This window comes from Eurosta solidaginis, chromosome 4 (assembly GCF_040869045.1).
Source record: "Eurosta solidaginis isolate ZX-2024a chromosome 4, ASM4086904v1, whole genome shotgun sequence".
Taxonomy (NCBI): Eukaryota; Metazoa; Arthropoda; class Insecta; order Diptera; family Tephritidae; genus Eurosta; species Eurosta solidaginis.
Window position 1 is genome coordinate 63,329,565 of NC_090322.1, and position 13,705 is coordinate 63,343,269.

Consider the following 13,705-nt stretch of genomic DNA (forward strand, 5'->3'; position numbering starts at 1 on the left):
GACGCGCATCTCACAATGATACAATGGAGCTTGAACTCACAAAAAACGAGGTAACCGGCTATACTCCTAACGAATTAGCATTTTATTTCAATCCTAGAGATGTTACGTGCAACCGACTGATACAAGCGATACATGACGAGGTCGATATGTCGGATATGGATATAGATATGAAGCGCGATATGGCAGTCGATGGAATCATGACCGAGCGGAATAAGTGGAAAGAGAGATACGACAAAAATCACACAACTCCAACGAAATATGAGGTCGGCGACCTGGTAGTAGTTGATCACGTTCCATCAGCAACAGGCGAGTCGCATAAATTGGACCCGGCATAAAAGGGCCCATACATGGTATTAAAAGTGCTCACTCACGACCGCTATATTGTCGAAGACTTACCAGATGTCACGGTTTCGCAAAGGCGCTATTCCAACGTTATGTCATCAAACCATATAAAACCCTGGTGTGTATCAAGTCCGGAGCTAGACGTGGATGAAGACGAAGATGAATCGTCCTGTGAGGATGAGGGATCAGGAAAGGCCGAGCTGTCACAGACAGTTAGCAAGTCATTTGGTAATTAGCTACGAAAGCATAAGCACGCGTCGCTCCGTAATTCGTAAAATATAGTCAACGTTCACTTCCATCAACATCTGTACTTATACACACATACATTTCAATTTTCGATCATCTATATATTCATTTTCAATAATTTACATATTTAAATAAACATATTTGTCTGTACAAAATAACTCGTTTTACAGTATCACAAATATGCAACGGAAAATAGTGCTGGACTGCAGTGAGCAAAATGGCATTTATAGTTATGACACGCCTGATGGATGCTGAGAGGGAGCGCAGAGAAATGCGCATGCGAAGCAGTGGCGATTAAATCGACACTCAGAGCAAATAGCGGGAACCTGAACGCAGGAACACCAGTAGGCTCTTAAAAAATGAGAAATATGGAACGCCACCCTGAAGTAATGCGAAAGTGGTACCGGGGTGGGTGACGGGGCTTTTTTTAGTCTGCGGACACATGGTTGCTGCCACGGCAGCAATTATGGTGCATTAGACATTTTTCAGCCCTCCCGCAAAAAAAAAAAAAAAAAAAAAAAAAAAAAAAAAAACCCGACTGACTACCGTTAAAGACAATACATTCATTTATATTTTCGGTGGTTGGCTAGAGAGGTAGTGTATGCAAATTATGTCTCTTATGGGTTTGAAGTTAAAAGGCGAAATGATGATAGGTCTGAAGCTGTTTGGATCTTCCCTCTTTAGGACAACTTTTTTGAATATGCAGAGTCTTCGTCAGATCTTATAAATCTTGAAGTCTAAGGGGTAAAAAGTGTAATTGCCTTTATTAGTTCCTGGTATGATATTATGACAGCGCAGAGATTTTAAGGGGTCAAAAGAAAGTGACTACATACGAAAAATTGTTTTTACAATAGCTTTAATTCATTATGGCAGCTGGAGCTTCCGACAGTATCGCAGAACCTATGTAGGATTTGTCTGAAGCGACTTGTTAGTGCGGAAATTTTTTCAGAATAATAATAATCTTTCCCCACATGAATGCAAAGCGCGAACACTAAATGAACATTTGAGCTCAAGACGAAGTTTGCAACTGAAATACAAATTTATGGGGTTTTTTTGTTTATCTACTTTTTTGATTCGGTAATGGCTTGCTTGTGGATACAACGGTCAGTGTCGGTGATGAAATTTTATGTGAGAAGAAATTAAAAAAAACCATGTTTAATTATATATGGGCCCGAATTATAACAAATATTTATATACTTATTTCCAAACAAACAGACATCCATCAATTCACCTGCTCAGTATTTGAGCATTCACAACGCGCACTTGAGAATTTGATACTCGCATGTACAAATATAAATATGTATGTAAGTACCTAGGTCTCGCGTCATTGCATGACTAAAATTTACCGCTTTGCTTTTTGCAAAAACAAGGTAAGTTAGCGGAAAGAATGACAGATAACTAAACATAAGAAAGTGAGGAAAACCTAATATTGACATTTAAAATCAGTCACTCATCCATTGTAAGTAAAAGTCCCTAAAAGTAAATTTATAGAAACGGTTATGGTCATACAATTAGGAAGACTGTTTTAGTAATAAATATATTCAAATGCAATTGATTTTACATTTTTTTCGTATTATTTTTCTTTAAATTAACTTATTTCAGAATAGAAAATTTCATTCAAAACAAATCACAAATGCGGGCACTGTTATCTGTGGTATTTAACCGACTGTGTTCTTACAGGGTCGATGCTCGAGACAAAATTAGAGGCACACATGATGCAATTAAACCACACAGGTGTAGTCAATAATACAAGATCATTCTGTATCAAACTCGAAACCTTTTCGTAATGATGAGATATCTAGATCGAATATCTGCGAGGCCATTTCGTAACTACTTCGGAAATGCTTTGGGACTTTTATCGGAACCATTTCGGCAATAGTTTAGGACCATTTCGGTAAAGTTTCTGAACTTTTTGAGAAGAGCTTCATCAGATCGTTATCGACAACAACCGATATCGACGGGTTATCCGTTAGTTATGGATAACGATACTATCATCACTAAAATGGTTCTTAGTGAAATAGGTGTAACTTAATGTAAGTATGCAGAATAGTGCATAAAATATGCAAAAAAATATTCCCAAAATATGGCGAAATATGCAAAACGTATCAGGGATATATTAATCGACTTCTAGAGTTTCTACAACCTTAAACAAAAATATGCATTTGCATACGAATCTGACCAAATCTGCCAATAAATAACAATTCGACGCTGCGTCAACATACTCAAAAGCTTTGCCATTGTTTAATATCTGTTTTGATTCAGTTTTCAAGGGTTGTTAGGTGTTCAAACAGCATACGCACAGGACCCGTATCGTGCCTTCCGTGATAGAGATACTCGTTGCGTAAAATTGCTTATTTGGTATCGTGTTATACGTCAATATATAGGTAGTATCGTAATTTGGTATTGTGAGATCAGTGAATGCATTCAAGAAGTTTTCAAAGTCAACAAAATTTATTCGACAGCAATAAAGCTTTCGAGTACGCTGAAATTTCTCCTTCTGTCTCCGATCTCATAGCTCTAGAAAAACGGTGATCGCAATCATTGGTTACCACTTTTCCATTCTGAAATTTTCATTCATTCAAAATTCTTAAATTTTTTTATATATTACATTTATTTTCAATATTTCTATTAAATAACCCTGCCAATTCTATAACACGCTGGCACAAATGGTATGATAGTGAACGTATATCGCAATACCAGTATTGCTGCTCATACGATCAGTAACGTAAACTTGTTAATACGATTGTCGATTCGATCACGATTCTATAAGTAATGGCTAAATTTTTTTAAATCCTTATTCAGTAAAGTCGGAAAAGATGAATTGCCCACCTGAGAAACGTGCTCTCATAAAAAAATCGATTGCAAAACTCATGTGGATGTGCAAAATATCATTTTGGTTGCTACGTACGCAGTACGTAGTAACGCTATCATGTACCAACAAAGTGGCAAAAATCGTGGAAAAAAGCCAGCAATGTCGGTAAGGGAAGTTAAGTCTGTCGTCATATTCTCAAAGCAGTTTTCAATTGCGGCTGCTACTGAGATCAAAGATACCTTAAAAGTGTATTCAAGAGTTGAGATCGGGCGTCGGCGTTTGCGTGAGCAAGGCCTGGGTGCCCACAGTCAAAGAAAAGTATCGTTGACTAAAACGCATGTACAAAAGAAGCCTTCGATTTGCCAAAGAGCATTTAAATTGGTCTTCGCCCAGATGGCGCAACATTTTATGGTGGGACGAGTCGAAGAATATCATGTATGGGTGAAAGGGGTCACTCGAATATGTACGATAGCCACCTAATACCGAATAGGATCCGAAGTATACAACGAAAACCGTCAAGCATGGAGGTTCCAGCATTATTACCTGGACATGTTTTTGTTGGCTACGGGTGGGAACCATTTATTGGATGAATTGTGACTGGCGGTTTATATGTTGATATACTCGAGGACATCATACTGCCATTTGGCAGAGACGAAATACATATGTACCATACATATATATGTATGTAACATTAATTTATAAAACTAATGGTAAGATGTTGTTGTTGTTGTTGTAGCAATGTTTCGCCCCACCTAATAGCTGCGACCGATCACAACTTGTCATCAATATCCTCTAACGGGAGTCCAAGGAAACTTGCTGTTTCGACAGGGGTGTACCATAATGAAAGGGATATTAGAGGCGTTGGTTCCACATTACAATTAAAGAGATGGTTGGTGTCATGTGGGGACACATTGCAAGCGGGGCATACATTTTGTGTGTCAGTGTTGATTCTGGATATGTAAGAGTTTAACCTGTTACAGTATCCAGAACGAAGTTGAGCCAGAGTGACTCGCGTTTCCCTGGGGAGTATGCGTTCCTCTTCCGCAAGTTTTGGGTACTGCTCCCCGAGTACTGGATTCACCGGGCAATTCCCGGCATAAAGGGCCGACGCCTGTTTTTTTGCTTCATACGGCTGAGTTCTCAGGTGCCGTATTTCCTCAAAATGCTTACGGAGATGACTCCCTAAGTTCCTAGGCGGTGCTGGCTCATCAATCAGATGTCTATTGGGATGCCCAGGTTTCTGGGTATTCAACAGGAACTGTTTGGTTAGCATCTCATTTCTCTCCCTGATGGGGAGTATTCTCGCCTCATTATGTAGATGGTGTTCTGGGGACATAAGAAGACAGCTCGTGGCGGTTATGAACGCAGTATTTTGGCAGGCCTGTAGCTTCTTCCAGTGGGTAGTTTTTAGGCTTGGCGACCATATAGGGGACGCGTAGCACGCAAACGGCTGGCCAATTGCTTTGTGTGTGGTAATGAGCGTTTCTTTGTCTTTTCCCCAAGTACTGCCAGCAAGGGATTTGAGGATTTTATTACGGCTCTGGATTTTCGGAACAATTGCGGCTGCGTGCTCACCAAAATGTAGATCCTGATCAAACGTCACACCCAAGATTTTGGGATGTAAGACAGTCGGTAGCGTAGTGCTACCGGTCCAAATTTGGGACGTCCAAGTTGTAAATAAGGTCGCGGATGATTTAGTCGGTGATAATGCCAGGTTTCGCGAGGCGAAAAAACTGGAGATATCAGGGAGGTAGCAGTTTATTCTGTTGCAAAGCTCATCGATCTTTGGGCCCGGACCTGTGGCCATTATTGTGCAGTCTTCGGCGTAAGAAACGATAGTAACTCCTTCTGGTGGCGAAGGTAGTTTTGATATGTAAAAATTAAACTGGGGATAGGACACCACCCTGAGGCACCCCTTGTTTAATTCTTCTTGGCTTTGATATTTCGTTTCTGAATTGCACCGATGCCTGCCGACCACCCAGATAATTTATGGTCCACCTTTTGAGACATGTGGGAATGGTAAGCCCTTCCAAGTCTTGCAGTAACGTGCCATGGTTGACCGTATTAAAAGCTTTTGATAGGTCTAGCGCTACGAGTACTGTTCTATGGTGGGGCTTCTGATTTAAACCACAATTTATCTGGGTGCTAATGGCATTTAGCGCGGTGGTGGTGCTATGGAGTTTTCTAAAGCCATGCTGATGACAGGCTAGCTGCAAATTTGCTTTGAAATGGGGGAGCAAAATGCCTTCAAGCGTCTTGGCTACTGGCGATAGGAGAGATATCGGGCGATATGACTCTCCTATGTTAGCTGGTTTCCCAGGCTTTAGTAGCGGGACCACCTTGGCCATTTTCCATTTTTCGGGTATGGCAAAGGTGGAAAGAGACAGGTTGAAGACATGTGCTAAATAGTTGAAACCTTCTTTCCGTAGGCTTTTAAGCATCGGCATGGCTACGCGGTCTGGGCCCACTGCTTTGGATGGTTTAGCATGACCGATGGCATCCTCAAACTCTTTGGCGGTGATGGTAATTGGTGACGCGCTGAACTTATGTTTACGTGCGTGTCTGTTGGCCCTCCGTCTATTTTTGTCGACCGTAGAATGCACTTTGTCGCCAAAGGCGATGGAAACTTTGTCATTGTGCTTAGACGGATTCGATAGGGACTTTACAGTGTACCAAAGTTTACCTACACCGGCAGAGAGGTTACAACCGCTTAGGTGCTCCTCCCATTTCGCCCGCTTGTGTTCATCCACAAGCAATCTGATGCGTTGGTTTATATCCTTTGTTTGCGGGTCGCAGGGATCGAGCTGTCTTATAAGGTCACGTTCTCTCGCTAAACTTGTGGCCTCTGCCGGGAAGTGGGGCCGAATTTCGGGAATTCTACCGGCGGGAATGAAACGAGCCGAGGCGGATTCAATGCCTTGCGGAAAGCACGCCCCCCTTGGCGGGCATCAGGTGCGATAGGGAGGGCAGCAAAACGGATGTCTGTAAAGGATTTATATTCGTCCCACTTTCCTTTTTTAAAGTTAATGAAAGTGCGTTTTTCTGCGACGATGAAGCATAGGCAGGTGGTCAGATGCCAATGTTACCATCGGCTGCCAGTTGACGCAGTTTACGAGTTCTGCGCTCAAGATTGAAATATCCGGCGAACTGTGACAGCTTCCTACCATACGTGTGGGGGCGTTTCCGTTTATAGTGCAGAACGTCGTTTCCTCTATTTGATCCGCTAACATCTCACACCTACTGTCCACCCGCAAGTTTGAATGCCATAGATCGTGATGGGCATTGAAATCACGTAAGAAAGTTCGATTGTTTCCAGTGAGTACGCCGCTGATATCAGGGCGGTATCCACTGGGGCAACAGGTGACAGGAGGGATGTAGATGTTGATGATTTCTAGATTTGCATCGCCCGACCGGACAGATAATCCTTGACGTTCTAAGACACTCTCCCTGCGGTCGATATCGGGATCAAATATATGATATTGCACAGTGTGGTGTATGATAAACGAGAGGCCGCCTCCATTTCCGTTCTCGCGGTCTTTTCTGTGGACATTATACCCAGAACAGGTCTGCAATGCAGATCTTGCTGTGAGTTTAGTCTCTTGAATCGCAGCAATGCGGATGTTGTGCCGCTTCGTGAAGTCGACTATCTCCGTGATCTTCCCAGTTAATCCATTACATTTTATCAGCAGAATTCTTAAGTGCATAGGGGAAGACGTCGTCACTCTGGGAGTAAGTGACGGGTGACTACGCCTGAGTTGTGGAAGGCCAGAACGCGATTGCTGTTGAGGCTCTGGGACTAGACGTCCTTGGGTAGGCATTGGGGTACCCGGGCTATTTGGGTATGCCGCCTGGAAACTTGGCGCAATGAAACCCGTCGGGGGGGTTGCCGTCGCGGAGACCAGAACACCTAGGAAAGTGGCACCGCCCATGGCAGGAGCTGCATTGGGCGGATGTCGCCAACGTATATATTCTGTGCTTGCAAACGTTGCAAAGGGAGGTAGGGACGAAGAGTCTGTTTCCTTGACCTACACAATTGCTGCCGCAAAAGAGAGGGGAAGAAGACGGGGCAGAGGATGATCCTCGGCATTGCTCCCGACTCTACTACGGAGATTGTAGGTATGAGTGGGAGCAGCCGTGTGAGTTGGTGGCACCGTGGGGCGCGACCATCAGCGGGTACTTGTTGTGGTTTGTTGAGCAGCGGGGCTGCTGGAAGGTAGCGGGGGCGCTAAGGCGCAGACTACGGGACGTCCTAGGACGTGAATAGCAAGGAGCCACAAAAGATTTATGGAAGTTACGTGGACGTCTGGTTTTGGGGTCTAGCCCAGAACAACCTGTCCGATGCAACCATCCCTTACACGAGACACACTGACAAGAGTATGACCGTCCTAAAAAGATTCTTTTCCGGCAGATGCAGTAAAACCATTTCTCAGGACCGGGGTCAGGAGACGGACCCGGATTGGGTTCGATACCTTCCCTTAGCAAGAGAATATGGAGCAGTCCCGCTGCAAAGAGCTGCTGGGAGGATGACAGTTTGTCGGAGGGACGCAACAAATTAAATGGGGTTACACTGAGATGGCAGTCCTTGGTCGAGAAAAATCCCGAGTCGCTCCGGTACATAGAACCGACGGCCTGGGGAAGCGATGTGAGAAGTTTCGCTGTTGTTATTGAAAACTATTTCAAAGTAAATGATGGGTGCCGCTTTCCAAGTATTTGCAACGACTCTAAGTGATATTTCGCCCGTTTTATTGTAAACAGGTGTAATTCAAAATGTTATTTTGTTGGGAAAACGCAAACAAAGTTTTATTTTTCATATAGTTCCATTACAAAAACTAAATTCAAAGAACACTGGGCTGGTCATCTTTGCCCCTAGAAGTATTCTTTGTATGTGAACATAATCTTCCCAGTCGGCTCTTGGGCACCTTAAATCACGAAAAATGTAAATCTGGTATTACATCAGCTTACATTAGAACGGACGATATGATAGAATTGAAATAATTAGAAATATATACATTTGTAAAAGTAACATAATTATAAGTCCACCACAGTAACTACGTATCACTGATGACGTAAATTTGGCAAACCTTAAATAGCCACATATTTATGGCCATTCTGTTTAACCCAGCTATTTGCCTATCGCGTATGCCTAAAACGTTTTGGCATTAGCATATACATTTCGGGTATCGCTTATTTGATTTTACAAAAAAATTGTACGGGGTAAATTTATAAATTGTTTGTATTATTATTAACAATATATGTAAATAAAATACATACCTATCTACAATATTATGCAATAAATTTTATTTCATATTTCAAAATCTGTCTCACCTCTTTCACCTTCCTCCACATCGACTGTATCTTGCAGCTGTCCCAGCGTAAAGTTCGCTGTCGACGAAGTTGCCACATTGTCGTGCTCAGATAAATTACTCTCAACTGCATTGTACTCAATGATATCTTCATCAGCGAATAATTTTATACTGTAATTTACTTTATCTTCGAAAATCGATTTAATTTTATTTTCCAATTTACTGGCCGTTTTATCGCTAACTTCACTGGATGCTGTGAGGAAATTGCCATTCATATTACAATTATCCTTCAGCGAACATGTCGGATTTGCTGCTGCGTCGACTGTGTTCAGTGCGTTATTGTCGTAGGTTAATGTGAGCAGCACAAGCAGCAAAAGATGCGCTCTAAGAAAGTTTGCGACGATTTTTTCACGCATATTCAATTTTATTTAGTTTAATTTCTTAATAACTGAAGATCGTAACTTTTTTATTTTCTTTCACTTGTATGCTTAATGTATCATCTTAACGGTATTTAGTAGTATTTCGTAAATGTTAGTTTGTAAAGTCTTTCAGACTTAGATTTATTTAATTACTTATTTTTGTATATTTTTACTTAGATAAGCTGTATATTATAGAAATTTTCGCTTAGATCAGTTTAAATCTAAGTTCTAATCTTTGTGCCTATTTCAAAAGCGTTTAGAAAAATGTTTGAAAATTTTCAGAACTTGCAATAAAAATATTGACCATCCAGTTTTTTAGCCCTTAGATTTTAGTCAAGGGGCAACTTCTGTTTAGATAATTGTTACTAGTAGCGGGACTTCAATGTGTGATTTTTATGATAGACCAGAATATTACAACGAAAGAAATGAAGTTAGTAAAAGCAACAAATCAAGTTTTTCTTGAATTGACAGACATTTAGTGAAATTGATCGCATTATGGTTAATACAATAGAGTGCTTTGTCAAGAAAACAAGTTTGATTAGTTATTTCAACAGAAGAAAAACTGTTGATCTCAAGCTAACAGTATTATTTAAAAAGAACAGATTCTCAATCAATTTAACTGATTTTTCTGTTAAAAGAACTGATTTCATTGGTCATTTCAACAGCGAACAACTGTCAATATTATGCAAATGCATCAGCCAATTTTAAAGAGAAAATACGCTCAACGCTAACACTACTTCGTTCTTATGACCAGTGTCATAAGGGGAGTGTTTCCATACTCCAAAGTGCAGGAGCAACGAAAAATATGCTCTGTTACTGCTCTGGCTCTGAACATGAACAGAACATAGAGCAGAGCCGTAGCATGGTAAAGTGATAGCATTTCTTGTGCTCTGTTACAAGCTACGCCGTTTTTTAGCAGAATAAAAGCTTCAAACGAAATGCTGTTTATAGTTAAGTGACAGCAAAAAAATTATTGCTATTTGCAGTGTTTGCATTTTCTACTCCAGAACATCAGTAGCAAAGAAAAATATGCTCTGCTACTGCTCCGGCTTTAAAGATGAACAGAACATGGGGCAGATCTTTGTCTTTACTCTTGTTTTCGTTGTTGAAGTTGATGTAGCCTTGTGATGTTGCTTTTGTGCTTGTGGTTTTATTATCGGTCTTTAAATTGTTTCGTTAGCTTCTTATTTTCGTTGGTATTGTTATTCCATCGTTCCCACGTTGCATTGCAAGTTCTTGTAGACAAGTAGTAGCGCGAGAAAAGGCAACGGTTTGCATAACAATGCCCAACGAAGAAAATATCAATAATTTTTTGTTTGCTCTCGCTTTACTAGAAATAGCATTTCGTTTGGAGCTTTTATTCTGCCATTTACTCCGCTCTAAAACACGACGTAGCTCGTAGCAGAGCATAAGAAATGCTCATTTATATGCTACGCCTCAGCTCTATGGTCTGTTCATGTTCAGAGCCAGAGCAAAAGCAAAAAAACCCCAGAGTAAAATAGCATTTTCAATCGCTGCTTATAACCATCGTAAACGGAAATATGTTAACAGTTTTCGTCGTTATTCTTAGGGTGACATTAACAATTGCTAGTTGACAGCCACACCAAACGAAAAACCCTGTGTTTAAAAGCCTGAAAAAGCAACATCACAAGCTTAAGAACAAAGTATTTTTTATTAGAAAATATTTTTATAAATTTTTGTTTTTTAACAGAGATGTAAATGCTGAGGTTGAACTGGCCGGTCAATAAAGATGTATCAGTAGCTTACATTTGATGAACTTTTTTTTTTGTTGATTTGACTGTTGAAACGGTCAATTCAAAATCAATAAGCTGTGCGAAGTTGATTCAACAGCTATTTGCGATGGATAAAAGTTGAAAAAAATATCGGTTGAACTGACGCATTACTCTGGTGATTTTGCCAGCTTTTATCAAATCCAGTCAAAACAGCTTCAGTTGTAAATGGAATTTTGAAAATTACACAGTAAATTCATAAAAATTCCTGAAACACGGAATTCAGACTATCGAATCCAGCTCAGTCATAACCCAAATAACACAAAATTCGAATATTTTGGAAAACTGGTTTAACTATTACCCTTCGATGTTAGCTACATAATTATAAAATTTTTGTCTCGATTGTGTCTTGGACTTAGGTACTACTGAAAATTGTCGGGACTATGTCTCTTTTTCGGTATTATTAGGTGCCCCCTTCAAAACAGAAACAGGTGAAATAACAGAACGATATTAACGGTAATCAGCAAATTTCAAAAAGTTCTGCCGAAAATACATTTTTATTATAGCGTTTTTGGAAAAATATTCGAATTGAGACGACATTTTTTAAAAATCATATTATATTAAAGATCTTTTGTTTTAACGGTAATTTTGCTGAACAACGCTTGGAATCGCTTGTTAGTTTAGTGTTTAAGGAAAATTTTTGTTTTTTTAAAGATTTTAAAAATGTATGAAAAGTATTTCACAAAGTGGGCATTTTACTGTTTCACTTCACTTTTATTACACAAAAAGTGATACAATTTTTTTTTTTTAATTCTGGAAATGATCACACTAATTAAAAAAAAAAACTCGATATTAAAAAGAAATTGCTTTGTTTGTTTCCTTTATTTAAACCGATTTATCAGTTACTATTAGATTGCTTTCAGTTTTGGTGAAATTCCTAATTTAGTAAAATTCACAAAAAAAAATGTTACCAATTTCAATTTTTATTTAATTTTTTGATTTTTATTCGCAGTCACAAAAACCACTTCAATGCAATTTTTTCTGTGTACCACTTTGCATTTAAACAAATTCTTTTTTCCAACCACCACCTTCTCTATTTAACACCCGTTGACTAAAGAATTTCAGTAAAATCAACCGCCAAGACGAAAAGTTCAAAACGTACTGAACGAGCAAATCGCAACGATCGCCCCTAAGCCAACTTATTTGCCACTTTTTACAATGCGGCGCGTCGCAGCACTGCCCAGCTAAACGCGGCTAAATTCGAAGCGAGCTTGAAAAGGCAGAGCTTTGACAAATGAAGACCACAACAGCCAGGCCAAAGTCGCCGGCGCTGCAAATAAATGAAGTAATCAATGGCATAAAAGAATAAGCAAAGCGAAAATGCATGTAAAGATAAACAAACGTGCAGAATTGAAAAATTCAGCTGGCGTATAGTCAAAGTCGGAAAATCAAATAAGAACAAAAATCAAAAACAAATAAAATTTTCAGACAAAAACAAAGCTTAAAAATTAGCAATCGCATGAAGCACATTGGTATATTTTTTTTCCTTTTTGATTTGTAATTTGAATTAATATTTTCATAAACTTTGCGCATTCAATTTATTGCCAATTTGCCGTTAAGAGCATTGATGGTGACTAAGCTCTCCTTGTATTAACCAAATTTTTCGTTAACGATGATACCAACGTACATAGTAAATGTTTATTTATTTGTATTACAATCCACACCTTTACATATACATACATATATACATATCTAGTTATGCATAGATATTTATTTAAGCAAATATGTGCTTAAATAGTTATGCCTTTTATTTTATAGCTATTGTCACGTATTCATGTGTTTTTTGTTTTTTTATAGAAATGCAAATATTTAGTTTTAAGTCGTCAGCATCAGTTTTGGTGCGTGCATGGAATGTTGATTGGTTTTAGAACAATGCCAAGAATATGTCGTATGCAATTGATTGAACAGCTGATGAGAGGAGTTTCATTTTCATAATTTTATAAATTTAATTTATTATATTTTAAATGTTATGTATAAGTATTAGACAGACTTCTGCAACAGACTTTTTGCAACTTTAATTTTACTTAAATAATGCGTTGAAAATGCTAAGCTTAGAAGAGAAGTATCTATGATAACTTGGCTACAGTACAATGGGGATGTTGAGGAAAGTGCTCTCCATTTTAATAATCTGTTGCACTTTATATTCCATTAGTGTGTTTCTCGCGATCATGATACGCTTACATCCTCAATTACCGGATGGTGCACGAGAGAAATCAAATTCTTGAAAGAGTTTCATCTATATCAGCTCGAGACATGTTAGCATATCTGAAAAACCTACGAGTATTCTGCAGTAGTGATGTCGATGGTATCCCTATAGAGGAATTGCGAAGCTTATTGCCATACATAAATCGTTCGAATTCATCATCACAAAACAATTGGATCATTCGATTTCATTACATATCAACCCATTCCAACATGGTTCCTGTAATACTACCCATGCCTCTAGCGGATATAAGAATAGCCAGCCTACTGATGTCGTCTTTACAAAGCATTTGACAAAATCCCACACCGTGCTTTTCTCTAAACCTGGCCGCATACACTCAGAAAGAAACGAGGGAAAAAGCCATTAAAATATGGAAAAATGGTATATGATATTTCGCTATATAAATCGTTCCCTAGGTTTAGTTGGGTTGAACTGGCCGGTCAATAAAGACCTCACATAGACTGAATGTGTCCATAGTGTTACCAGAATTTGTTTGACGACCAACCGGAAGAGCCCCAATCAGGTGCCAGGACTTATTTTATAGAATAACTCCGTTCTCTTGGCAAAAATAGAAGTTTTCTAGGACCTAG

At 39.3% G+C, this 13,705-nt stretch overlaps 1 protein-coding gene across 10 annotated transcripts in view; it reads right to left on the reverse strand.

The window, feature by feature from the left end:
• The window catches only part of drd (drop dead), a 115,231-nt gene extending 103,187 nt beyond the window's left edge, over positions 1-12,044 (reverse strand). For 2 of the 10 annotated variants that reach the window (XM_067781909.1, XM_067781900.1), the window contains exons 1-2: positions 11,824-12,023; positions 8,726-9,304 (exon numbers count right to left, since the gene is read on the reverse strand). In XM_067781909.1, coding sequence (XP_067638010.1) covers positions 8,726-9,119 — 394 coding nt within the window. In that variant the 5' untranslated portion in view covers positions 9,120-9,304; positions 11,824-12,023. The other 8 variants (XM_067781907.1, XM_067781901.1, XM_067781908.1 and 5 more) reach the window with 8 other exon arrangements.
• Positions 12,045-13,705: the final 1,661 nt, after the last annotated feature.